The sequence below is a fragment of the Hyaena hyaena genome, unplaced genomic scaffold (assembly GCF_003009895.1).
Source record: "Hyaena hyaena isolate Hyena2069 unplaced genomic scaffold, ASM300989v1 scaffold_4, whole genome shotgun sequence".
Classification (NCBI taxonomy): domain Eukaryota; kingdom Metazoa; phylum Chordata; class Mammalia; order Carnivora; family Hyaenidae; genus Hyaena; species Hyaena hyaena.
In genome coordinates, this window is record NW_024080636.1 from 5,592,233 (window position 1) to 5,619,490 (window position 27,258).

A 27,258-nucleotide genomic window follows, 5' to 3' on the forward strand; every position below is an offset into this window, starting at 1 on the left:
GGCTCCTTGATGTGAACTATGGCTTGTGACTCATTTGTTATGGGTATAGAATCAATTCCCAACACGTTAGGTAAGAAAACAAACAGCTTACTTGTTTTATGAAGTGTGAACAGAAGAAAACTTGTTAATTTCCTAATTGTTCTCCCCTGCCCCAGACAGAGCTCCCCGCTCGTAGCTGCGGCGGTAAACTTGAGCTTGGTCGTAGCACAGGGGTGTCGTCATCCCTCCTCCTGACATGTACGATGACGTATTTGTGCTGCTGTCATCCTTGTCATTTGTGTCCTACACATTTTATGAATCTCTAAAAATTGATCTTGGATCATTTCATAATGGAGCGGTGTGAATGCGGAATACTTACTCTCGGTTCAGCCACGACTCTCGCATAACCGTGATCTTCAAGGGCTCTGTAATCCACCCTTACCGCCTGCTCAGGTTTCCATCGTCAGCACGTGATTTCATTTCCTTCACAGGAAATCTTGCTCATTTCGCATATCTGAGAATTCTGCTTTATCCCCCCAAGCAAATGAGATTTTTTTTTTTGCATCAACTAATAGATCCTGAATAGTTGCATTTCTCCCACACACAAAAAAAGATTTTTTAAAATAAATGTACCGTTTTGCCTAAAACAGAGTGGGGTCCCGTTAACTCAGCCGTGTGCAGTGGCTCTTCCCCAGCCCTTTAGGGCTTCACTCCTCACTCCAAGCACCTGAACTTCCTGTTAACAGTGTTCCCAGCTGCTGCCGTCAGTCCCGCTGCCCGTTACCGAGTGTTGGCTGAGTGCTAAGCCTACGAAGCAATTAATTCCATTCTCACAACCATCCGTGGAAGCAAGGCCCATCATTCCGTTTTATGGGTGAAATGCCAAGTCTCCGAGGTTAAATGACCCGCCCACAGTCACACAGCTCAGCAGTGCTGCAGAGCGAGGCTCTGACTGCCAGCTGCACGGTCCTCGTTCTTAGTCCCAGGCTGTGCTGCAGATCCAGCTCCCGGAACGTTCCATGTTCCTTCTGATCGCCTAGCTTTTCAACATGCTCTTGTCCCTGCAAAACGCTCTCCACAGCCCCCTTTATTTGTCCATTTGGTGCCAGTTTATTCTTATCCCGAGCCAAACGTCCCTTCTTTAGGGAGGCCCTCCCCGTGAACCCCCTGCTATATCATCAGACACCAGGCCAATGTATGTTCGGAAGGATTTAGATCACAGCCTCGCAAAGAGCTGTTGAGGGTCAGTTCCTTCCTCGCTGTCACCAGGCTCATGCTCCCTTTCTGGATCCCTCTTCTTAACCCCAGGGCAGACCCCTTGAGGGTAGCTCTCCTTTCCGTTCAGAGGCATAGTAGTTAGCACCCCAGTCCCACTGGTAGATGTGCGGTGGGCTGTTGGAGAAGACGTTCGCTGCAGGGCTTGCACTGGGAAGCTTTGAGTCCACTACTAGCTTGGCCATAGAATCTCTTTCTGCACTTCTCAAACACGTGATCCTCCCAGGGCCGGCCCGGCCCCTCTCTTGTGTCCTGACCTTCTGAACAATCGGCGCTGAAGAGCTGATTATCTTTTCTCCAAGCCCATCCTGGCCAATATGCTTATAAAATATAATAGAAATGAATGACTAGAAAAAATCAAAATTTTAAAAAGACATAGATGTTTCAAATCTAGATTGTATTATGAGACACAGCATAGCCCTCTTAAATTATTAGCAAGCACTGTTTCTGATGTTTCCCTCTCACTGTGTATTTTCCCAGACTGACGGGGGTCTCCAGACCACACTCTGTAGTTAAGTGACCCCGGGGAGGGTATTTAACTCATGAGTCCCACTCCTGTATCAGTAACATGGAGCCAGTACTGCTTACCCTGGCACCGCCAGAGTGAACAGTAATCACGGGGTGTTTGTCATGGCCAAGTGTGTGCTAGGTATCTGTTAAATAGGAGGACTTTTCTCGCCCTGTCACCAGCACCTAGGAAAAACTGCAGAAATTAGATTTATTCTCTTCCTCTCTGCCTTGGGGAAACCAAGGACAGTTAGTCACAGTCATCTTCTGCAGGTCTGTGCGTCTCAGGCAGGTAGAGATCCGCCATCTTTCACCGGGACGTGTATTTACAGACAGTCCCCAACTTAACAGTGGCTCAACTTATGGATCGTCAGCCTTACACTGGTGTGGAAGTAAGAACACGTCCAGTAGAAACTGTACTTGGAGTTTTGGGTGTGGCTCTCTTCTCGGGCTAGCGATGCGCGGTGCACTCCTCTCTCGTGGTGCCGGGCAGTGGCCACAGCTCCTGGTCAGCCTCGCCGTCACAGGGTCAACAGCAGCTGATACGTTGACAACCGTTGTGTACTCATCGTCCTTTCTGTTTCTCACTTCCTGTACAGCACAGTACACGAGATAGATTTAACACTTCATTACCAAATAGGCTTTGTGGTAGATGATTTTGTCCAACTGTAGGCTCTTGCGAGTGGGTGAGCACAGTTAAGGTTGGCGGGGCTGAGAGTGGAGCCCGGGGGGGGGGGGGGCGGGGGGGGGGGNGGGGGGGGGGGGCCGGGGTGGGTAGTAGCGGTGGGTTCATTGGGACATAACCCTGTCGTAAGTCAGGGAAGGTCTGCAGTTCATCTGATACGGGGAGTGCTCAGGGCTGCTTGTCCTCGCGTCTAGGCCTTTTCAGTGAACAGCTAGGAAATAAGTACTTTGGAAATTGAAGAATATGAAATTTTGCTAATATTCTTAGTTTGTCTTTAATTAGATAAATTAGATAACATTTAAACCTAATTTAAAACTGTCTTCTGGATTTAAAACTTCTTTTTTATGCTGAAAAATCTTAGTTCCTAATAACATTAATGACGCGTTTGTTTTAAATTATAGGTACACCTGGGTGGCTCAGTTGGTTAAATGTCCGACTTCGGCTCAGGTCATGCTCTCACGGTTCATGAGTTTGAGCCACATGTCAGGCTCTGTGCTGACAGCTCGGTCTGAAGCCTGCTTGAGATTCTGTGTCTGCCTCTCTCTCTCTGCCCCTCCCCTGCTTGTGTGCTCTCTCAAAAATAAATATTAAAAAAATTAAGCTAAGTATATAAATAATAGTTCAGAATAACAATACCAGTATGAAGCAGAGAAATCTGAATGCTGTTCTCTCTGAGTTTAGGGCATAAAGTCAAATACTGTTTTAATTCCATGGTAGTTTTTCTTTGTTTTACGTGTCATCAGATTAATGTGTTTCTGTTTTCTATTTTTACAACTTTGTAAATTTCATTTTTCTGCTAAGGCATAATTGACATAATGGATTACGTTCATATGACATAATGACTCCATATTTGTGTGCTGTGGAATAATCAGCCCAATAAGTCGAGTTAACATCCGTTATAAATTTAATTTTAGAAAATCATAAAGAATATGTACAGGATTCCAAAGTCAGAATCGTATAACCAGGTACATCCACAGAGCCCTGTCCCCCATTCCTGCTGCTTCTGCCCCATTCTCTCTCATGCCCTGTGGGTGACCATTACTAGTTTTTTATTTAACCCTCTCTTGTGTCTTTTGGGAACTAGAAGAAAATGTGTATATTTCTCCTCCTTCGTTACACGGAAGGTTCATCTGTGAGCCTGTCTGCACTTACCGCTGAGCCTGGTGGACCCTCCGTGTAGTCGTCCCCCCTCAGTGTCACAGCTGCACGGAGGTCTCCTGCATCTGTGCTCTAGTTTTTCCAGCCAGCCTGTATCGGAGAACATCTGAGTTTCCGGGATCTTTGTTTTTACCAGTTGTGCTGTACGCAGCATCATCAGCTATCAGAGAAATGCAGATCGGAACCACGGTGACACACCGCCTCACACCCGCAGGGTAGTTAAAATAAAAGACGGACACTAACAAGTACCAGTGAGAACGCGGGCCAGCTGGAACCCTCGTACGTTGCTGGTGGAACGGAAGATGCACAGCACTTGGGAAGGCCCTGCGGCAGCTCCTCCAGATGTTCCCAAGACCAAGCGGTCCCCCTCGAGGTCTGCAGCCAGGAGAGCTGGATACAAGTGTCCCCTCAAAAACGTGCACACGGATGATCACACCAGCACAGTCATAATAACCAAAAAGTTGAAACCACTCAGATGCCTGTGTACGTATGGAAGGATGGATGAATTAAGAACACAGTCTCTCCGGACGGCAGAGTGTTACTTAGCTTAAAAAGGACTGCAGTGCTGACACATGCTTCAAACACGGAGGAACCTTGAAAGCATCATGCTAACCGAAAGAAAAGGCCATGCGTTGAATGATTCCATTTATACAAAATGTCCAGAGTAGGCAAATCCAGAGACAAAGTAGATCAGCGGTTGCTAAGGGCAGGATGGAGGAAGTCATGAGAAATGACTGATGCATATGGAGTTTCTTCTGGGGATAATAAAAATGTTCTACAATTGGATACTGGTGATGGGTGCACAACTTTGGGAATAAAACTAAAATCCACAGAAGGGTGGGTGCCTGGATGGCTCAGTCAGTTGAGTGTCCGACTCTTGATTTCAGCTCAGACCCTGATCCCAGGGTCGCAAGATCCACATTCGCACTTGAGATTCTCTCACTCTCCCTGTGCCCCTTTCCCCTACTCTCTCTCTGAAATAAAATAAATAAATAAAATAAAAGCCACTCAACTGTATCCTTTAAAAGGTGAGTGTTATCGTGTGTGAATTGTTTGCTATAAACCTGTGCTGCCCTGAGTAGCCTTGAGCAGGCAAGCTTCCGAGGGACGGGGCTGCCCGAGGCGGGTCCTCGGACTGGCCAGGCTGGATCCTCGAGCCGTGACACGTGTGACTCTGCTTCTCCTGGTGCAGCGCCCTCCATGGCGTCGTTCTGCCTAGCGCTCTCCCCAGCAGTGCGCGAGGACACCCGTTTCCCGTCGCCCGCCTGGGTCCTCAGATCCGCCTGTTTGCCATTCTGACAGGTGAGAAGTGGTGTCTCCGCGTGGTAACAGTTTGCAAGGTGGAGCATTGTCTGACGTCTCTGTGTTCCAGCTGCATTTCTTTGTTTCTGCGCCATTTCTGTTCATGTATTTGATCCAGTTTTTTCTATTGGATTGTTGGCCTTTTCTCAGTTTTCACAAGTTCTTAACGTATTAAAGTATTAGCATTTTGCCTATAATATTTTACAAATAATTTTCTTGGTTTTTATTTGCCCTTTTTTTTTTTTAAAGTGTTTACGTATTTATTTTGAGAGAGAGGGAGAGCATGAGCAAGGGAGGGGCAGAGAGAGGGAGAATCCCAAGCAGCCTCTGCTCTGTCAGCGCAGAGCCCAATACAGGACTTAACCCCACAAACCATGAGACCATGACCAAGCCGAAATCGAGAATCAGACCCTCAACTGACTGAGCCACCCAGGCACCTCCCCTTTATTTGCCTTTTGAAAAACCGTAGTCAAATTTTAAAAACCTTTTTTCCCAATTGTTTCTGGATTTTGAGTCCTAGTTCGAAAAGCTTTTCCCATCTTAGTGTAGAAAAACAGTCCCCTTACTAGTACTGTTAGGCTGTAGTCAACTCAGATCCGTTTGGAGTTTACCCTGGTGAGTGTTGTTGGGGGAAGATCCCCGTTACCCATTTGTATATGACCATCCAACTGCCCCGGCGTTTTTAAGAAAGGGTGAAAAGAAAAGTATTGTATCCATTTCTGTTTATATGTCTGTTTTTAAATATTTCTGGGTTGGTATAGGTGTGTCAGATACCGGCGTCCCCTGCTATCCAGAAGTAGAGCTTCCTGTGAAGCCAAAACGGCAGAAAGCAAAGAAACAATTACCTCTAATTAAATGGAAAAATGTTTGTGCATTTTCCATCCCAAAAAGTAACCTACCAAATCCTGCCAAATAACACATAAAACCTAAAACAATGCTGACATCGTAAAAGCGGGACTCGTGATAAACCCACAGTCGTATAAAGTAGACGTAGCGTACGTGCAGCACCGTCCAGCTTCCAGAAGCACGGAGACCTGAGCACCCCGGGAGGTCCCGAGCTGGTGGGGGCAGCTGCCGGGGCGAGTCGTCGGAGGTTGGGGTGGCGGCGGGTGCGGGGGGCCGGGCTGCAGCACAAGGAGGAGGGGCTTCTGTTAACTAACGCCTCCTCATCTGAGTCGGTGAGGGCACTCGGGCCACCGGCGCCTGCCCCTCCTGCGACCGCTGCCTCCGTGTGAAGGCCGCTGAGGGTCCGCTGAGGCCAGTGTGGCAGAGCCCCGAGGGGACAGGCGGAAGCTGTGGCGTTACAGCGGTGAGGGAGGAAATAAAACGGAGAAACAGATCATCTGTAATCTCTCAGCCCGACCCGGCCCGTTTCCGTGTGTGACCCTGCCCTGTCGTCTCTCTGTAGGTGAGCGAGCTGGACGGCATCCCCCTGCTCCTGGACAGCTGCAGCGTCGATGACCGCAACCCCTGTATCCTTGCACGCGACTCCGCGGGCGTCCGTCCGCAGGCCGGGCCCTCCGCATGGGCCCCTTCCCGGTGTCCCCTGGCTCTGTGGCCGGCTGTCCTGTGGGCTTGTTCCTGGGAGCTGAGCCGCCTCCTCAGCGTCGGGAGGCCGGGGTCTCTCTCCCGCCGTCTGTGCCGCGCAGTGAGCTCGCGTTCGAGGTGAGTGGGACCTTCTGAAGCAGCAGCGCACGCCAAGTGCTTTGAGCTCTGGGGGCAGACCCCCCACTCCCGGCCCCTGCGGGTGCCGCCTGTCGCCGACCTCAGCTTGCAAAGTGTGTGTTCCGTGGAGTAAACGTGAGGAATTTTGCTTCTTTTAAAACTTTCTGCTCTAGAGGTTCTGTGTCCAGTCCTCTGCGAGGACCCATTTTAGCAACGGTTTGGTGACAGAGAAACATGAGGGGCGCCCTGGGGCCCGGGAATAGGGAGAAACACTTCAGTGGCACCAGGTGCCTGATTTTGATGCGTTCTGGCCTGTGACCCTCTGTTACCGACGCCGGGGACCCCGGTTCTGGCCCTTGCTTGACCACCCTGGTTGTAGGGGAACCCCAGGATTTCATCCACTTCACCAGTGGTGACACTGTAGGAGGCGACCCTGGTACCGTGAGCGAGACCCGGACGCCGGGCACAGCCTGTTTAGGTTTGAGACGCACTCCGTGCACGTTGGGGCCAGACTCCGCCCCGTGCCCCGCCCTGGCCGCTGCGTGCCCTTGTGCCCTTGGCACGTCAAGAGTGTAACCCCCTGAGGGACAGTGAGGAGCCAGCGCCGGGCTCAGGAGGTGGGCGAGGAGGGGCGTTTAAAGAACACCCGCTCTGTGGTTCCTGTCAAGACAGAGGAACTGATAACAGTCATGTATTTAAAGTAAGTGGAGGGAGGACTGCCCCCCTCCTGCCAGTGATACTGCCACAGCTCTGACTCACAACAGAAAAGAATCTCAGATTTTATTTCTTTTAATTTTTTTAACGTTTATTTCTTTTTGAGAGAGACAGTCTATGAGCGGGAAAAGGGCAGAGAGAGAGGGAGACACAGAACCTGAAGCAGGCTCCAGGCTCTGAGCTAGCTGTCAGCACAGAGCCTGACGCGGGGCTCGAACCCCCGAATGGTGAGATCATGACCTGAGCCGAAGTTGGATGCTTAACCGACTGTGCCCCCCAGGTGCCCCGAGAACGTCAGATTTTAAAGAACACAACAGTACCAGCCGAGTCAGGAGAAGACAGCAGCCTCAGAAGGCGGGTCTTTGAGTAGAACAGAGTTGGCTCACTGTACCACGTTACAGTCGGCCACGGCCGGCCCGCTCCTTACAGAGTTTGGAGGGTTTTAGCCCGCAGGAAAGAAAGCTGGGATCACAGGAAAGCAGGGAAAGGTCACTCAGGTGAAGGGGCAGAGGTGGTGCGTTTCCTGGTGACGGAGAGGGTTTTTGATGAAAAAGAGAAATCACCCACAGTGTCCTGTTCCCTAAATTGGCCTCCTGGTGAAGAAGGGCCTCTGTCACTGGTGTCTGCTCTGATGCAGAGCAGGGAGCGGGCCGGTCCCTGCACACAGCACACACGTGCTAAACAGTGCTCATGGGGCCTCTCCGGCATCCTCCTGGGTGGTTCCTCTGTCCATCCACTCCTTCTTTCCAGAAACACTCGCTGCATCCTTGCTGTGTGTGTGTTTGCATGTTAACGCGGCACACGCTGTCCTCACCACCACCCCCATTTTGTAGATGACAAGACACAGCGAGGGAGTGTCTGCCTTGTCCTGCGGGGCAGACCCAGGGTGCAAGCGTGGTGTGTGCCCGAGCCCCAGCCATTTTCCTGTCGCGCCTCCCTGTGAGTCACAGGGTGGGGACAGAACTCATGCAGGGAAACCACAGGAGCCTTCATGTGGCAGAGGAATTGTTCAGCCTTCTAAATTGAGAAAGTGTCCATGGATAATCTGTACAGATAACTGGTCTCTTTACCATGATAACTAATGAAGAAGTGCAGGATCCCAGAATATCCTTTAAATTGTTGAGAAAAGTCAAAATCTCATGTAGTTTAGTATGACATATCCATTCAGTCTTCGGAGTTTTACTTACTGAAGCCAACCAGAGTGTAAAAGCCTTTAAAATATGCCTAAGATGTGAGATACATACTGAAATATCAGAGCAAAAGGGAAAATGATGATTGAATGGTCAGAAATGAAGAAGCATTAGAGCCTAGGGAATCAACTTTTAGATGTGAGCCGTACATCTGAATCAGGTTCCTAGCAGCCAGAGCGAAGAGGACGTGATCCAGATTACGGAATAAAACTGCACCGGTGCCCTTCCGTGCTGTCCCTCTGCCCTGGCTCACCAGCAGGTTTCCAGAGAATTCTCTCATTACCCCAGCCTCTCCTCCTTACCTCCCATTCACCCTTCCCCACCCATTTTAGGTGTTTTCCTTTCTTTTATTTTCTTTTCACCAAAACAATACATCTCTTTTTTTATGCCAGAAGGTAACGAGTGAGGGCTCTTGCTCCGCTGTCCACACTTGAAATTCATTCTTGGCGCTTTGTTCTGCTAGTTGCTTTGTGCACCTAAGTCATATGCTTTGCTGCTGGTTCTTGTTGTGCATATCAGATGCTGATAAATCCATTGATTACCATGTGAAGATTTACTCTTTGATAACCCCCCACTCCTCCCTCCTTCCTGTCACTATAGTTAAGACTACAGACCTCACTTACTGTTGCCTGTGTGACTAACTTGGCTGAGCGTCTTCTAACAGGTTTGTTTGCCACTTGGATTTCGTGTATCTGTGTGTGTGTGTGTGCATGCGTGTGTGCGTGTGCATGTGTGCCGGCAGCCATAAAATGTGCTTGATCAAACCTCTTAACCTTTTTCTCATTGGATTTTTCTTTTATAATTTATTTGTAATAGGTCTTTTTATATTCTAAATAGAAGTTCTTAGTTTACTACATGGTTCCTGGTGTTTTCTTTCTCCCATCGTGTGACTTATCTTTATAGTTTATTTTAATTAACAGGAGTTATAAACAGTTCACCAGATTAATCACTTTTCCTTTATGGCTAGTTCTTTGGGTGTATATCTTGTTAAGGAAATATTTTCCAACCCCGAGTTCATGATGATAATCTGTATTATCTTCTCAACACTTGATAGTTTTACCTTCTCTGTTTAGGTCTGTAATTCATTTAGAGTTGATTTTTGTACAGAGTGTGAGTGAGGGGTCTATTTCTTTTTCCATATGGACACACAATTGTCCCAGCCCAGTTATTGAACAGAACATGATTGTTAGCTGTGGTACCATCTTTATTGTGAGTATCCAGACATGTTCAGGTCTGTATTTGGACTCTTTTCTTTTCCATTCATTTCTTTGTCCGTCCTGCACCGATATCCGCTCTCTTTAAGTGCTGTCGCTTTCTAACACGTCTTGATATTAGTTGAGTTGGTCCTTCCAGCGTGTCTCTTCTTAAAAAGTGTTAGGGCTGTTTTTGGTCATTTGTATGTTACATAAAAGTTTTAGAACCAGCTTGTAAAATTTTACACATTTGTGCTTATGTGTTTATGTGCACCTACATGTACATACACACACGAAATCAACCAAACCAAAAAAAAAAAACAAAACAATTTAACCAACAGAAATTTAAGTCCACACATATTGAGTTCTTTACTGAAATTGTATTGACTAGAATCAGTTTGGTGAGAAGTGACATCTAAACAACATTGGGTCTTCTAGTCCGTGAATATGACATCTCTGTCCATTTATTTGGGATTCTTAGTTTTAAGCTTTTATCCTTTTCTTTGTATTTTAGTAGCTCCATTGCATGGATTTGGATGTATGTTATTTTTGTTACTGTACATTTAAAGTATTTTTGGAATTCTATCATGGTTTCTTTTTTGACCCCTGGATTATTTAGAAATGCATTTCTTAATTTCTAAAAAAATTGAAATTTTCTAGTTCTCTCTTGGAGCATAATTTCAGCATACATGTGTTGTGATCAAAGAGCTCATACTTCTCTGTCCTGTGAAGTTTGTTGAGACTTGCTTGTTGAGACTTGCTTAATGACCCAGTAGATGGTACTTTTTTGCAGCTGTTCTATGTGTGCTTGAAGAGCACATTTATTCTCCATTTTATCCACGTTTACCAGGTGGAGTTTGTGAAAGTTTTATATTTTTACTGATATTTTTGCCTACTTTGATTTATTAGTTACAGAGAGTCTTAAAATATCCTTCTGTCAGTATAAATTTGTCTTATTTCTTCTCTTAGTTACATAAATTTTTCCTTTGTATGTTTTGAGGCAGTGTTTTTAGGCCTTGAGAAATATTCCTATTGTCATTATAAATTGAACCTCTTTATCTCTAAAAATATTTGTTACCTGATATCAGCATAGTTCTTGTAACTTACTTTTGGTTGCTATTTATGTGGTATAACATTTTCAACTCTTTTATTTTCAACTTCTCTGTATCAGAGGTGCTTCTTGTGAACAGCATGTAGTTGGGTTTTTTCCTTAATCTAGTTTGACAATCTCTATCTTTCAGCTGCTGCATTTAGCTCATTTATATTTAATACAATATAAGTTCTGATCTATTTATATTGAAGCCTTTCTATTTGTCCTTCCTATTTTATTTTCTTGTTCTCTTACTTGCTTTCTTTTGGATTATTTTGTATAACTCAGTTTTTATCTTTTTCTCATTTAAATATTCTCTATTCTTTTTTTCTATTCTGTTAATCGTTTCCTGGGAAAATTACAACAGGCATCCTTAACTGAGGAAAGCCTGATGTGTCTCAAACATTTACCCCCTTCCCAGATTACACAGGACCATTTTGGTACCCCCAACTTCCATGCTATTGTTGTTGTTACACATTTTAATTCTGTTTTCAAAGCCCGTAATGTCAGTGTTCATTTAAATCTGTCCACATATTTACTACTCTCCCTGCCCTTCACTCCTTGTATCTCTCTTCGTCCAGCTGGGATCATCTTCTTTCTGCCTGAGGTTTTTCTAGAATTTCCTTTAAAGTGGGGACATTGCTGGGGAACTAGTTGAGCTCATTTGAAAATGTATGCCTGGTACACCATTTTATTGGGAAAGCTGCAGGATCTCTATGTTTTAATTTTCATGTGTATATACTTGCACCTAATTCCACCATTTCCTGCATCCTGTCTACACCCTCAACTCTATCTGGTATCTTCCATGCCAAAGTATCTCTGTTTTATCCTTGTCATTGAGTTAATGAATCTTCCAGTCTTCTGTTCAGATACTGAAAGGGGATCTACGGGTACACATATGTTTTAAATTTACAAACAGATCTTCTATTTTTATTTTCACTTTTACCTTCCATTAAAGAGGACCAGAGGCACCTGGGTGGCTCAGTTGGTTGAATGTCCAACTTCAGCTCAGCTCATGATCTCACGGTTTGTGGGTTCCAGCCCCATGTCAGCTCAGAGTCTGGAGCTGCTTCGGATTCTGTGTCTCCCAGTCTCTCTGCCCCTCCCCTGCTCATGCTCTGTCTCTCTCTGTCTCAAAAATAAATAAAACGTTTTTAAAAATTAAAAAAAAAAAAAAAAAAAGTCCATGTGGTCACCCACATCTGAGCTTTGAGGGATTCTTCAAGGCAAATTGTTTCATTGCCCACTTAGGATCAGCTTTCTTGGGTTTGCTAAGGTAGTTGCTAGAGCCCCTTACACAGCCATAAGCCAATGCCCTGTTTCTTCTTTTCTGTCTGCCTTTTAGCCTCTGAATTTCTTTTTGTGCTTGAGGGTTTGTGTCTTTTTAAAAAATCCAGTGGGTCTTCAAAAGGGAGTGTAGTTCAGTGAACAGACTCCTAAGCCTCATCCTCTGCTTCCTGTGGCCGGTCATCACCGTCTTCCCAGGAGACCAGGGCCATGTTGTTGTTCTTACCGTGTTAAAACTCAGTCCAGCAGAATTAATCACTTGTCCTTAACATACTGCCTGTGTCTTGGCCTCCACGATCATTCTGTAGGTTTTCCTCATGTCTTTCTGGGTCCTTCTTCTCTGGCTCCTTTGTTGCTTCCTCTTCTACACAGCGTTTGAGTGTTGGAGCCCTGCTGGACGATGTTCCGGACCCCGGAGTGCTCACCTCAGCCTGCATCTTCCCCCTAAGGAGCCCCACCCTTCTCTTCCTTTCTTCATTCCGTGTTTGGTGAACGCCCTTCCCGTGCCACTCTCTGGCCCCACGGAATGACAGGGAATCCCGTAGGGAGGCTGTTGGGATCATCCAGGCAAGAGGAGACGGCTTGGGCCAGTCTGCATGGAGATGGTGAGATGGAGCTGCATTCTGGGTGCTCTGATGGCTTTAAATACCTCTTTGTCAGTGGCTCCCAAACTCAGTCTAGACAAAGCTCTCTCATTTGTTCGTGTGTCTTCCCGATATTCCCAACCCAGCACGCCCAGAGTTGAACCATTATGTCTCCATAAAACTGCTCCCCCCTTTCCCGGTATTTGGGAGAATATCTCCATCCGTCCAGTCGCTAAGGTCAGAAATCTGGGAGCCCTCACAATGCTGGTTCTTTTTCAATCTCCTGCCACTAACGTGTCACCACATCTTACTGACTCTCTGTCTGGAACATGTCCCACGTCCGTGCACCTCCCTCCGTCTGCAGCGCCAACATCCCCTTCACGCGCGGCTCACCCCGGCCTGGCTCCGCGGTGGCCTCCTGCCTCCTGTTCCCTCGGGGCGTCCAGGAAACACGGACTCCCCATCCGTTCAGTGAGATCTTGTGAAACCAAAATAGGATCCTCCCTCTCTGCCCCTGGCCTCTCCCTGCCCCCATACCATCTGTCACAAACACGCCCAATTGCAGCACGCCCAGGACGGCCCGTTGGGCTTAGAGCCACCCGGAGTCTCCAGCACATCCCGAGAGGCCCCGTGTGATCTCGCCCCTGCCTCCTCTCCCATTTTTATCCAGAGCTGTTCTCCCCCCACCCCTGCCCCCCGCCGGCGCTCTCCGGACACACTTTCCTCTTGTTTCTCACATGCACCTCGCAGTCACCTCAGGCAGTTGCCTGCGCTGACCCCTCGCCTGAGCTGCTCTCCCTGGGCCAGCCTTCCCCGGGCTGGGTGCCCAGCTCCCTCGGCCTCTTCCTCGGCCAGGTACTGCGGGAGCCCCGCCGGGGTGCCGTCACCCCTTGTGCAGCCTGCCTGTCGGCTCGTCACAAGGTGCCATGAGGTGCCTGTGCATTCCGTGAGGGCAGTGACCGTTTTTTTTCCTGTTTGTCACCCCAGTATAACATGCCACTGTTTGACACGTAAGTGTCCAGTAAGTACTTCTTAGACACCTAGACACGTGGGTAGGACAGTGAACACACAGCAGCCTGGGGAGAGAGGTGTGTGTGTGTGTGTGTGTGTGTGTGTGTGTGTGTGTGGTGGGAATAGGGACGGTGGGCAGAACAAGAAGAATTTTCCTATGGTTCTAGATTGTTCTGTGAATGAAGTAAGCACTGCTCGCGGTGATAGTGTTTCCAGCCCCTCTTCTAATTAACACCGGCCAGGTTTTTACTGAACTTTGATTTCAGTATTTTGTGTTAAAAGTCAGTAGATATTTTGGGTCAGTTTAGACGAGGAGTCGTGCCAGCAGTAAGTCTCACTTAATAAAAAACCTGTCCGTTCTCTGATCCCTTGGGGAAGGCTGGCCGTGTGCTTGTACTTAACCGTGCCCCGTGGGATGGGCAGTGGGGCCTTGTGCCCTGTGGGGAGCCGTCCTCGGTCCCCGTAGATCACTGGGACCCTGTGAGACGTCCACTTTCTTGGCCACCCTCAGGGATTGTGAACTTCAGGCTGGCTTTCCTGTCCGAGCAAACCTGGGCTGAGGGCCCCACCCCCAGGCTAGGAACGCAGGATGTGGGCTCCATTCTCAGGCAGATTCTGGAGATCCGCGGGGATCTCCAGTCTCCCGGAAGGGACAGCACGTCGAGGGGCGCTTCGCCGTAAAGACCAGTCCCCCCCATCCCCCCATCCCCCCCCCCACAGCTGCTCCGGGGGCACGAGCCCAGCCAGGGCCCAGCTGTCCCCTCGCCCGCTCGCTTGTGGGTCACCCACAGTGATGACATGGTCGTGGAGGCCATTGGAAAATTCCAGCCCCACCGCCACAGACCCAGCTCCTTGTTTGTCAGTTTATTGCGGCAAGTGAGGTTTTTTGTTGTCGTTGCTTCCAAATAGAAGCCACGGAGTTTTATTTGAAATGTTTTTCTTTTATTCTTTTTTGATCTGTGTTTTCATCAGCCATCCTTGATGTGGGTTGTTTTGTTTTGTTTTGTTTCTGTTGGAGGGGGAGAGGACAGGCATAGAGAGACTAAGGAATTTTTTTTTGTGTTCTTTTCCCTCTTTTTTCCCTCCGTCCGCCCCCTCTTTAGCACTAAAACACATTATTTGTAAGTTTTCCTTGTGTACAGAAATGTAGCAAGTGGTTTACAGGAATATTAAGGAGACCGTATTTCCCCCGTTACCTGACCCGTGTGGAGGAAGTGTGGCACTGGGCACAGCCCCCGGGCACCACACGCCCACGCCTCACCCACCCCACCCCTCCCGGCTTGTAAGCACTGCATTTACCCTCTGCGGGCTTTGGCTCCTTTGCTTATACAGCAGGCCCCACCCTCACAGGGTCGTGATGGATGTGAAAGGTCGTTGTGTTTGTAAAGTGCCCAGCACATAGTTTTTCACCCTGTGAGTGTTCTGGTCCAGGTACCTATTCGAGCTGCTGTTAGGAGAGAGGTGAGTTTTCCTCTGTGATTGCACTGTGAATCAGTGGAGAGACTCCAATAATAACGCTAATAAAAACCATATCAGAGAACAGAGTAGAAAATACAAAAGCAGGATCCCAGTGACGCCGCCAAGGTCCTCCTGCAGCTCGCCAAGAAAAGGTTGGCCTTTTCCGTAAACGGTGCTGGACTCATTCAGCATCCAGGATGGGGAGAGAAAATAACCAACTACCCACCTTGCACTGTTCACAGACATCAGTGCACATCACAGACCTCTGTGCGAAAGGCAGAGAAGGAAATGGCCAGTACCCCTGTGGACAGAGCCCAGCATCCTTAGTCTCAGGGAAATGCAGATTTAACCCGCACTGAGAAACCCGCCGGATCGGCTACCGCAAAGGGCTGACGGCATCGGGGGAGGGCAAGGGTGGTGGTGGCGCTGTAAACTGGAGTGATCCCTTTGGAAACCGTTTTGGCCACGCCCCCTAGCACCGAACACCACCCCCCCCCAGCCTGGGAGCCCACAGTGCCCCTCCCGGTACTTCCCCCAGAGGAGCACACGCGTGTGTCCCCCAGACGTGCGGGAGCCCTCATAGCAGAGTTACACGGAGTAGCCCCAGGTGGGAGCACCCCAGTACTCACCGGAGCAGAAGGGATAAGTCTGTGGTCTGTTCTACCCGGTGTGGAGCCCGGAGGGTGGACATTACCAGGGGAGGGGCAGAAGGGCCTCCAGGGTGGGGTGCTGGGCGTGCTCTTAATCCTGATCTAGATGGAGTTGCGGGGACACATCCGCGTGAGGAGACGTGCCCTCAGATGCGTGTACATCTGTTGCACTACACACACGTTTTTTTAATCCGCGACTGGGTTCGCCACGTACCCACGTCCTGTGCTGGCCCCTCCCACATGTCGTCTTGCGTGGTATTTAAAACCACTCTCTTCCTTGGGAACTGTCATTTCCAGTTTCCACCCGAGAACCCAAAGCTCAGGGACTTGGTTCCTCAACTCAGCCGGTCCAGATCCACCCGGCACGGGAGGGCAGGGCCAGGTGTGTCCGACTCCAAGGCCTGCGCTTTGTCTGAGTTCAGGGTCTAGACTCGCACATGCATGCTTCCTTCACTCCTTCCCAGCGTGCCTCTGGAATGGACTGTCTCCGGGGCCTGTGGGTATTCAGCCGCATCGGGTACGAAGGCCTGCACTGATCTTACTGAACTTCTAGCACGTGGTCCCGCCTGGCGCGCTGTTGCCACCTTGGGTGACCAAGATGCACCCCTGCATCCTGGGATGGACCCCTCCTGTTCCTCTCCCTCCTTCTCTAGAACCTTAGTCCTAGGTGTCGGGGACTCTTCCATGAGCTCCGGGACCAAGCGGAGCGCAGCAGCACGTCCTGATGGGTCAGCTGTGGTGCTCTGTGCTTCCAGGAGCCCGCCACGTGGACGTCCCTGCTGTACAGCTCCTCCCCCCCCCCAGGAAAACCCACCCCGGGGCGGGGGTCCGTGTCCCCTTGCATCTGCACCCCTGGCACACACTCCACACTGGACCCCACGGATCCAAGGGAGGGCTGCCGAAGTGTGTTCCAAACCACAGGTTTTTATGTGGGGTCTTAAGTAGCTGTTACAGGAGGGAAAGCTTCTGAATTGTATGTCCATATGTGCATACATATACGCACGCACACACAGGACACATACGCACACACGCACGCACACACGGGGCATATACGTACACACACAAGACATACACACACACGCACACACAGGACTCATACGCACACACGCACGCACACATGGGAAGTGTGCCGCACAGCCTCTCTCCGACAGGACCGCATGGAGTCTCCACCATTCTCCTGCGCAGTTTGGAAATTCTGGACTTTCTCAAGAAATGATGGAAATACCTTCCATTCTGTTCTTTTTTTTTTTTTTTTTTTTTTCATCTTAGAGTGGAGGGTAGCAGAGAGAGAGAGAGAAAGAATCTTAAACACGCTCCATGCTCAGCACGGAGCCCGATGCAGGGTCAGTCTCACGACCCTGGCGTCATGACCTGAGCTGAAATCAGCAGTCCGATGCTCGACCAGCTGAGCTGCCCAGGCGCCCCGATTCTGTACTTTCTTACCAGGAGGTCCGGCTTGTGTCTGGCCCTGCCCAGCAGCAGCCAGAGGGAGGCCATTCAGGGAAGGGTCTGGAATACTTCGGGAGGTCGCAGCTGGCTGGATTCGGTGGGGTTCGTGAAGGTTTATCTGTGCATTTCCACACCAAAGGGGTGCTTATGCTGTACTCACAAAATGATTCATTTTGGCTTCTAATACCTTACGCTGCCCTCCTAACATTAATGCAGTGAGCGGCTAGGAAATCCTTCTGAGGGGAAGAGCCACGTTCTCTTTATTTCTGAGAGCCCAGCATGAAATAGCTGACAGACAGTGATTATTTGTTCCGTTCTTGAGAAACACTCTTAATGCGGTTTTCATTTAAAAAGACGAACTTTTGGTTTAGCTTCCCAGTGATTTAATTTGTTTTTTTAAATCTTTCATTGATTCTCTTACCCCTCCCCTCGTGCATTTGAAGACATACCGACCAACTATTTCTCGGCGACCAGAGCAGACCAGTGCTCGCACACAGCTCTGTGGGTCCGGGGGGGCCTCCCTGGGGCCCCATGTGACAGCACCTAGCATGGCCGAGGATCGGACAGTGCGTGGGTGCCGCTCCCAGGCTGCCACCAGCGCCCCAGCACGCACACCCATGCACGCGCGCGCGCGCGCACACACACACACACACACACACACACACACACACAAGGATGCATCTAAATGGAACCATTCAAAGTGAAAGAGGAAAGAACGCCTGTTTGTGTGGCTTTTGTGGTATCCTAGCAACTGGTCCCCCCGGCCGGAGGGCTGGAGGAGTCCCCACACCGTGATGAATGAGGCTTTCACAGAGTGGGACCGCTTCCTCCTTCAGGTGTTTTGGCAAATAGACCATTTTAAAGTGAGACTCAAACTCTGCAAGCTGTAACCGCGCCTGCTGCCCTTTTCAGGTGCAGGCAGATTTCTCACATCTCTACAGTAGAGGCTAGAAGTCACACGGATTCTGCGTCTGGCAGGCTGAGGCGTCTGAGGGCGCCCAGAGGGGAGAACACGCACGCCTCCCCCACCCCTGCACAGGCCTGTCCTCAGGCTTTGTCTCGCTGAGCCTGCTTCGCTCAGCTGCGCCCCCTCTCAGAGGTCGGAGTGCCTCAGGGTTTGCGGCGTCTTGACTCATAGGACAAGCGGGATCACCTGGGGCCTCCTTCCATTAGTGTCCAATTCCAGCTCAGGTCAGCAACTCACCATTCATGAGTTCGAGCCCCGCATCAGGCTCTATGCTGACAGCTCGGGCCTGGAGCCTGCTTCCAATTCTGTGTCTTTCTCTCTCCACCCCTCCCCTGCTCTCTCACTCTTTCTCTCTCTCTCTCTCTCTCTCTCTCTCTCTCTCTGTCTCAAAAATAAAGATTAAAATAAAAGAGCAAGATTGCTTGAGGTTTATTCTCATGCTGGGAAACAGAGTCTGTCCCCCCACCCCGTGATGTGATGCCCACTGTCACGCACCCACCCTGCACAGGGACCAGGACAGGGCCGCCGTCACACTGGAAGTGGTGTGAAAGTGGCCATGGAAGCCACTTCCGTGGATGGCCCATCACTGCAGTCACCTGGCTTTGAGACGACACACTGTGCTTTTTTTTTTTTTTAAATGTTTACGTATATTTGAGAGAGAAGGAAAGAGAGACACAGAATGTAAGCAGGGGAGGCGCAGAGACAGGGAGACACAGAGTCTGAAACAGGCTCCAGGATCCGAGCTGTCAGCACAGAGCCCGACGCGGGGCTCGAACCATGAACCGTGAGATCATGACCTGAGCTGAAGTCGGACGCTTACCCGACTGAGCCGCCCAGTCACCCCAAACACGGATCTTTTTATCTCCGTAGTTAATACCCGTTTCAGAACGTCCCGTACGTGTCGGGATTACACGGCAGCCTCTTCAGACTGGCGTCCTCACCTAGCGCTCCACATTTCCGTTTCCCCCATGACTGTCTCATCCTGCGCTGAGCATTGCATTCATTGTCTGGATGGACCAGATAACTTGTTTTTCAAAATCGCTTTAACATAATGCTTACACTGTGGCCATTCTGCACCTGTCCCAGCCTGTCTGCAGGATGGAGAAGAGCATGAAGAGAGGTTTAGTAACTCTTGACCTTGTGTTTCAGAACATTGCTATCTCCCATCGGTCTGATCATAAATGTCTGAGGGCCGCCCGGGTGGCTCAGTCAGTCAACGCGTCCAGCTCTTGACTCAGGCTCAGGTCATAATCCCAGGGTCATGACATTGAGCCCTGCGTTGGGCTCCATGCTGAGCATGGAGCCTGCTTACAGTTCTCTCTTCCTCTGCCCCCTCCCCCTGCTTGTACACACGTGCTCTCTCTCTCACCAAAAAAAAAAAAACAAAAACAAAAACAAAAACAAAATCGAAAGAAAGAAGAAATGTCCAAAACGTCAGCCTAGACTTCACATGTGTGACAGCATCCATGTCTCTGCACAGAGCAGTCTGTACTCCTTTTGAAAGCATATTCCAGAAGGTTTACCAGTCACCAAGAGACCTTTTTGTTTATTTATCTTTAAGTACTCTCCCTGCCCAACGTGGGACCCGAACTCATGACCCAAGATAAAGAGTTGTGCAGTCTGCACTCAGAGTTGGCAGGCGTCCCCCCTGGACACCCTCTGAGTGCTTGGTGACTCACCCCGCTGTGTCCCCAGATGGCATTTGCAAGTGGCATCACTGGCAGATGCGTGTGAGCCCAGGGGCAGTTGGTAGGCACCGCGTCCCCGAGGGCCAGGTCTGCCTTCAAAAGGGTTGCTGAGTTTAGACCCCACTGACCACCCACGTGAAAAGTACGCAGTCCTGGCACGAGGTCCATACTGAGTAAGTGGTAGTAGCAGTAGTTAACTGGATGTATATATTCTGTTACAAAATTAAATATCTGCCGGTTTCTCTTTTTGCATTCCCTTTATTAAAAAGAGCAGTGTGGGATGTGTCGAGGATGTTAATAAATGAGTCTTTAAGATTGCTGCACTTAAACGCCATTGCCGTACAGCCCACGTGGTTTGTAAACAGTTGAGAGAAGTTTGGCATTGAGGGAACAGGACCCCTAACGTCAGGATTGTGGCCTGAAATGACCTCGGTCAGACCCAGCAGTGACAGAGAAGGCTCTGGTCAGAGCGGGGACGCGCCACAGGCACTGAAGCACTGGGGACAGTGACCCCTGGCGCTCGTGATTTGAGGTCGCCATTCTCAGCGGGAAGTGTGGTGCTCTCTGTACCACTTTCTAGAACCGACAGATTTAAACAGATGACCAAACTCTCCCGGGCGAGTGAGTGAGTCTCTGGCGGAAGGAATGCAGGCAGCCCCTCGGTGAGTCCAGCTGACCACGCGAAGGAAGCCGCAGGCTGAGCCTCTGCGCGGAGGCTGGCTGGGAAAGCCACGTGCAGAGGCCACTTTCGGGACAGAGCACCAGTGGGGGGGGGGGGACGGAGGAGGGCCACACCAGCCACCGGCACGCGCCCCGAGCCTGCTGTGTCTGTCGACGAACCACATGGCCCCTGAGGAACTTGGAGGGGACCCGGGGCCGCGTCCCAGGAGGGAGGCGTGGTGGCCAAAGGGGAAGGGAGGCCTCTGGGCCCTCATGGCTTTAGGGACCCGCCTCACCCCTTCCTTTAGATGCTCGCACAAATCCGGAAAATATAAAAATAAAGCTCACTTCCGGATACCCCCTTTCCCAAGCCCCTCCGGCCTCTGGTCCGAGCCTCCTCCCCGGGGTCGAGGCAAAGCACTCCCGCCCCCAGGGCGGGGGCACAGGGCTGGGCCTGGCCGTGGCAGCCGCGGCAGCTGGGTTTCTCCAAGCTGCGGGAAAGGCCGTTTGGGGAGTGGACAGGCCCTTTCTTCAGGGTTAACTGAGTGCAGCTGAAAACAGGCCCCGTGCTATGAAAAAGCCTCGCGGGTGGACGGAAGCAAAACCAGGGCCCCGCCCTGCACTTGAGATTTTTTCACAGGACTGTGCCCGGCTTTATTTTTTACAAGACATTCTTCTTGTCTTCGTGTTTGGTTCGTGGCCTAATTTTCCGTTCCTATCGAAGCCCACAGAATGATGGCTCTGTGCAGGTAACGATTTACACTTTCTGGTCAGGGACCGGAAAAGCCTGTAAAAAAATCAACGCATCTTCCCAGTTTCTGGGAGAAACCAGATCATGTCAGAAACAGGATGACTTCTGTCTGTCTCTCTGAAAGCACTTCTAGAAATTAGCACTGCTCTCATCAAGGCGCTTCTTCTGTGTGGTTGGGAAGTGCCAGGAAATCCTAACAGGTTTCCAGGAAGAAAATGGTGCTGAGGCCCCGGCCACCGCCTCCCGCCTTGCTTCTGTCCCACAGCTGCTCGGCCCACGGGCCGCGCGCAACAGGCAGCATCCGTGGCCCACCGGGACCGCAGCTCCCCCGGGATTCGGAAGTGGGGGCTGCTGGGGTCAGTGTGTCTTATCCCAACCGGCATGTGGCGGACGCGCCCACGCTTCACCGTGACCCCAGTCATCGCCCTGAGTGTTTGAGTCTGTTCATGTCTTGAAATGGAGCGTGATTAGCGGGACGTGGCAAGAGGGTGTGCGCACACACTGCTTGTGACAGACACTAACGCGCGCACACGGGTAGCCAGCGCCCAGGTGCAGACAGAAGTGCGGCCACGCTTTGCCCTCCCGGTGCCCGTCCAACCCAGGTCCCCACCCGACCCCGCCGCACTCCTGCACGGGCCTTCCTGCGACGTGCGCTCCGCTTGGCCCCTTCCAAACCCTCGTGAGTGGACCCGTGGGCAGCACACGTACGCGCCCTTGGAACTGTTACCGGATGACCCTCTGGAGGGCTCTGGGACACCTCCCACCTGGCAGTTTCCGGAGCAGGCTTCCCATGCGACTCGTGTGCCGCGTGGGTGGGATTTGTCTTCCCTGCACGGCTAGTGGTTTGGGGTCTCCCTGAGGACCCCAAGGCTGTAAGAGTGTCCTGTGCGTTCACCGGAAGCTTCGCTGTCAGAGCCGATTCTTACTTACGGGGCACACACAGTAGGGGTTCAGGGCTCCCGTCTTCCCGTGTGGTTGTGCCGCTGTCCCCCGGCGGGGACCGCCCTCCTTGCCCCCGGCTCTGCAGGGCCGCCTTGTCACACGCCACTGTCCCACCACCTTGACTCTGGCTCTGGCTCTTTGTTCTGCTCTCTGTTCATAACGTTGACCTCCCGCTGTCCCTGCCTGATACGAAACTGTCGTGATTACCAGGACGTCATGGTCTTGACATCCTCTGCGTGTCCTGCGTGTGCTCCCTGGGTGTCTGCTAAGTACACAGCGGACACTGTTCCTGCCACTGGGGATACAGGGCCGACCCAGAAAGACACCGCCTCCCCCCGCTCTTGCCGAGCCTGCGGTCTGGTGGGGGGCAGCTCCAGGATGGGCGCTTGGCTTCCTGGGAAGGAACGCTGGCCTGGCTTGTCCTCTGTGTCCCCAGGACCTGGTGACGTGCCCTGGCTGGCTGTGCCACCTGTACTTGATTGTGAGCTCCCTGAAACCAAGTGGCATCTGATTTACCTCATCTTCAGTCCCTGACGACGGGAGGGCACGTAGAAAGTGCCGCTCTGAGTGGGGCCATGTCTTCCTGGGCCGTAGACACGTCAGCCCTTCCTGATCCCCCACCCCCACGCCCCCAGCACTGGCCTTCTCTCTCCCTGGTGCCCCCAGCTCGCTCCACTCCCGGATTAGCATCTCCTGCCCCTCTACCTGGACATCGCCCCTGTCTACACTGGCCAACCCCCACTGGTTCTTCCAGCTCGGAGTAAATACTTCATACTCGAGAGAGGCCGTCTGTGACCCCAGTTCAAGGACGGCCCCTTTTTCTGGTTTCATCTTATGCTGCCCTGTAACATCGCGGCTGTGATAACCATGGGTAACCACGTGCCGCTGTCCACAGAATGTTCCAGGAAGGTCAGGACCACTGTGGCACCAGCCTGTTTGTGGCGCGGACCCTTATCTGCTGCCTCCGAGTATGTATACAGAGGGGCTCGCACACGCACACTGCTTCTGCCCCTTCCTCCCTGGCGGTCCCCTTCACTCTGTCCTCAGGTCGAAAGTTGAAAGGGAGAGAAGTCCAGAAATGGTGATGTGTTAACAAGACCCACGTGTGGCATCTGATGCCGGTTGGGAAACTGTGACTGCAGGGGTGCGTCGGACGGTCACAGGTGCCTGGCGAGGGGGGGGCAGGTGATGGCAGCTGGGAAAGGGGTTGGTTCTAACAGCTGAAAAGGTCGAGGTTTTATTGACAGAGGTGACCTGGCTCTTTGTCTGACCCCCGCAGCTGCGGCCCGGCTTCGTGGGCCTTTGAGCGCCTATGGCAGCTGCGGGAGCAGCCGCACGTGTGTCTGACAGAACTCGCCTCTTTGACGCCTGGCATTAGGGTTTTGCTGAAACCTCGTGACCGCTGTGAGGCAGATACCTGTCATTATCCCATTTTACAGAGGAGGAAGTTGAGGCAGAAAGGTTTCATGACGGGCCACGGCTCTGTGCTCGTGAGCAGCCGGTGTGGTGTTTAGAACCTGCACTTTCTGACTCCAGGGCCCAGGACTTCGTGCCAGTCCCATGCTGTCATTTGATGCGCCAGGGAATGGTTTTGTTCCCCCTGCTGATGAAGAAGCCGAGGCAAAGGGTCATCAAGTCCAGGCCTGAGGGAGGGGCCGGGGCTCCACAGCACGTCTGGGGTCCCGCGCCATCTCTCAGGTGTGCCGGGTGCTGGGCAAGACCCACAGCACCCATCCCCTCCCGCCCTTCTCACATGTGACCCAGCCAGCTTTACCTGCTGCAGCTGTATGAACTGACCACAGTCCCACGTCTGAGGACACGGCAGCTTTGGAATTTGAGCCCAGGTCTGTCCTTTTCCAGAACCTTCCTCTGGCCTCGACGGACTCCTCATGGGCCTCCGTTCCCACACTTGCCTCTCCAGACCGCACTCCACATGGCTGTCCGGAGAGCGCCCTGGCTCTGGACATGGGTTCTAATCATACTGGCATCAAACACGGGCTCCTTACTGTCTGCTGCGTCCGCTGCACGGTCCGCCCTTGCTCTCTCCTCTGCACCCACACGGGGGACCCCAGACCTTTCTCCATGCCATGGGGCTTGTGCGCGGCCTGCAGCCATCTGCCCCAGCACCCATTTCCTTTTATCCTGTGGGTCTGAGCGTGGTGGCGCTGCCTCCGGGAGGCCACCTCCCACCGCGGCTCAGCCACTTGAGGGCGTGTGACCTCAGGCAAGCGTGAGCCTCTGTGTCTTGTGTTCTCGTCAGGACCCGCCGCAGAGTGCAGCTGCGAGGCCTGAGTGCCTGGAACAGCACCGGGGTGATATTGTTCTTTACAAGTTTGTTGTGTCCAAAACGCATCTTCCCGACGACCACTCCCCTGCGGCACACAGGCCAGGCTCGCTCGCACGGGGCCGGGCGTCTGCACGTGTGTCTTCGGTCACAGTCCAAGTGCGTGGAAGCCAAGAGGAGGCAGGCAGCTGCTGGAAGTGTCCCTCCTCTCCCGCCGGGAGCTGCGGGGCTTGGCCAGCGGTCCCAGCAGCAGGTGGTCGCCCTGTAGGAGGAGTCAGGTTCGCCTGGGGACGGGGGCCTGAGAAGGGGCACCAGGGCAGAGGGCCGGGAGGAGGGACCCCCAGCGTGACGGGCCCTGGAGGAGTCCTTCCCGCTCCATTTCCGTGCCCGCTGTGTGCCTGGTGCTGCGGGGACGTGACGCGCGGGGGCTCGCCTGGAGTCCCAGAGGTGACACTGGAGTGCGGCCCCAACTACACATGGAACCACTTCACGGCCCCAGAGGCCTTTGGTGTGGTTTCAGTTAGAAGTGGTGGCGGTTGTTTCTGATCCCGAGACCTGTCGTGTGACGCGGACGCCAGCTGTGACCGCCCTGGACCGCACTGTGCTTTTAAGTGGTTGGTAAAATGATTCCAGACTGTGTCATGTACGGAATTAGTTCCAGGGCCCTAGGATCCTTTGCCACCAAAACCCTGTGGATCTGAGCTACCTGCCGCGCGACCCTCGCTTGGCCACAGGGGCTGCTGGAGTGGGGAGCGGCTGTGGTGACGGAGGGCGGGGGTGTGCTCTTTCCGCCACCCCCCTGCCAGATGGGCAGCCCAGCTGCTCCTACTTTGCTCATCGTGGATGCTCGGGCTCTTACACGTGGGATTTGCCAAGGACTGAGCACTCCTAACCCAGCCAGGGGAGGGGGAGCAGGAGACAGACCACACCCACGTGTGTGTGACGGTGCTGAGGACACAGAGGCCCGGGAGGTGGGGAGCGTCGGGTCCCCCCGTAGGAGCCCCACTTCGGGAAAGCCAGTTGTGCCGACCGAGGACAGAGAATGTGCCCTTTGTTCTAGAATCACCCGGAAGGTGCTGGTTTGGGTTCAGCCCGGGAGTAAAACGTCCAACACAGTGCTGTCAGAATTGGGCCGTTTGCTTCATTGGTCCTTATAGCTCTTCCCGTGGCACCCCAGTTCCCTGGGGATTGAGAGGCCCGGAATGCGATGGCTCCTTCCTGCAGGGAAGACGGAAACTGCCCCTTCTTGGAGCTCGTGATAAACACAAGTATTATTTCATATCCTCTGGGCTGTGGCCTGTAATCTGCCAACCTGGCAGTTATTTGCCGCCCCCCACCCACTTCTGTTCATCTTCTCACCGCCCCTCTTAGGATCCACAATTAGCCAGGAATTGGCAAATGAGAGAGCAGGCGCGCATTCGTTTGTCAGGGCCGCGGGGACGCAACACGCTGCAGGGCCTCCCTCGGCTCGGATCCACGGCGCTGGGGCGCTTGGACCACAGCTGTTCCCTCGTGTCGAAATACAAAAGTGCGGAGGGAAATCAGACACCAGATAGACCGACAATTTGGAGAAGGAAGAGGGAGCCAGATGGGTGGTTTGTGGTGGGTCTTGGGCACACTCTGGTTTCCAGCACCACGCAGGGGGACCCCGGGCAGAATCCGCACGGCAGGGACTTCTGCTTTAGTTTCCTGAAGGAGAAGAGTGTGTAGTTAGCTGAATGACATAATGAGGGCTAAGAGCAAAAGATAATTATGGTGGATGAAGGCAGAAGGGAAGGGAAGTATGTCGGCACTTGGAGGTCAAGTCAGCCCGTGCGGGAAAAGCATGTGCTGCCCTGGGAAGGGAGGGAACGGTGGCCGTGTTTTCCAGGTGTGTCCCGGCCGCCTCCCCCGCTGCCATCCCTGGTGTGTCCACAGCTCGGCGCCGCCCCCCCCTCCAGGCGCCCCGGAGTTGTGAGCTTTTCCTCCTTCACCACCTCCACTTGGACGTCTTCTGTGGTTTGGACAAGGTTCTTGTCCTTCAGCAGAGGCCTCAGGGCAGGGGGGTGGGGGACCCAGGTGTCCCTGGGTAGCAATTTGGGAAACACCATTTTTTTTTCCCCTCAGAAAGTGGATACTTGAAGAGCAGGGCTGAGGTTGGTGCAGACCCAGGAAACGGGGCCCCCAGGACACGCAACCCTCCGACACGGGCAGCTTCTCCGACCTGCGTGGAAGTAGGTCGCTGCAGCGGGAAGAGCGGTCACCTTTCCGATGCGTGTGGTTCTTTGGCTGACAGAATTGGCATATTTAGAAGTATTTTGTTTTCTGGCAAGGGAAAGCGTTTTCAGAACCACTTTAAACTGAACTACTTTGCTACACTCTGAAAAATTCTTCAATTTTACCGATTCCGTTGAAGATACTAGTTTAGATGCGAAGTTACTTGAAAGCATCCTCATCTTTAGCAAAACCGTAATTTTATATTACAGGGACCTCAATATCATGACATGGCAGGTGATGCCATGGTTTTTGTGGAAACCCGAAACCCTAGCGAAGTAGGTTTGCCTCATTGAACATCGTATTCCCAGACCAGCCTTGTAAAAGGTTTGTATACTCTGTGCGGTACACAGACCCCATGCCGTAAGTGGACTTGTTGTCTAAAAATAGTTTTTAAAATGTATCCTGAAAGCAAAAATTAAATGTAGATCCTATGTATATAGTACCTACATTTGTTATATGCATGTTACATATGGCATGTTAAATATAGATGGGTGTAGTGTGCGTCTGTAGATC

General features: G+C 51.8%; 1 protein-coding gene across 1 annotated transcript in view; it reads left to right on the forward strand.

Annotated features, from left to right (window-relative positions):
* Positions 1–27,258, forward strand: part of ATXN10 (ataxin 10) — a 158,910-nt gene that overhangs the window by 124,216 nt on the left and 7,436 nt on the right. The window contains exon 10 of the mRNA XM_039235034.1: positions 6,315–6,378. Coding sequence (XP_039090965.1) covers positions 6,315–6,378 — 64 coding nt within the window. The remainder of the gene's footprint in view (positions 1–6,314; positions 6,379–27,258) is intronic.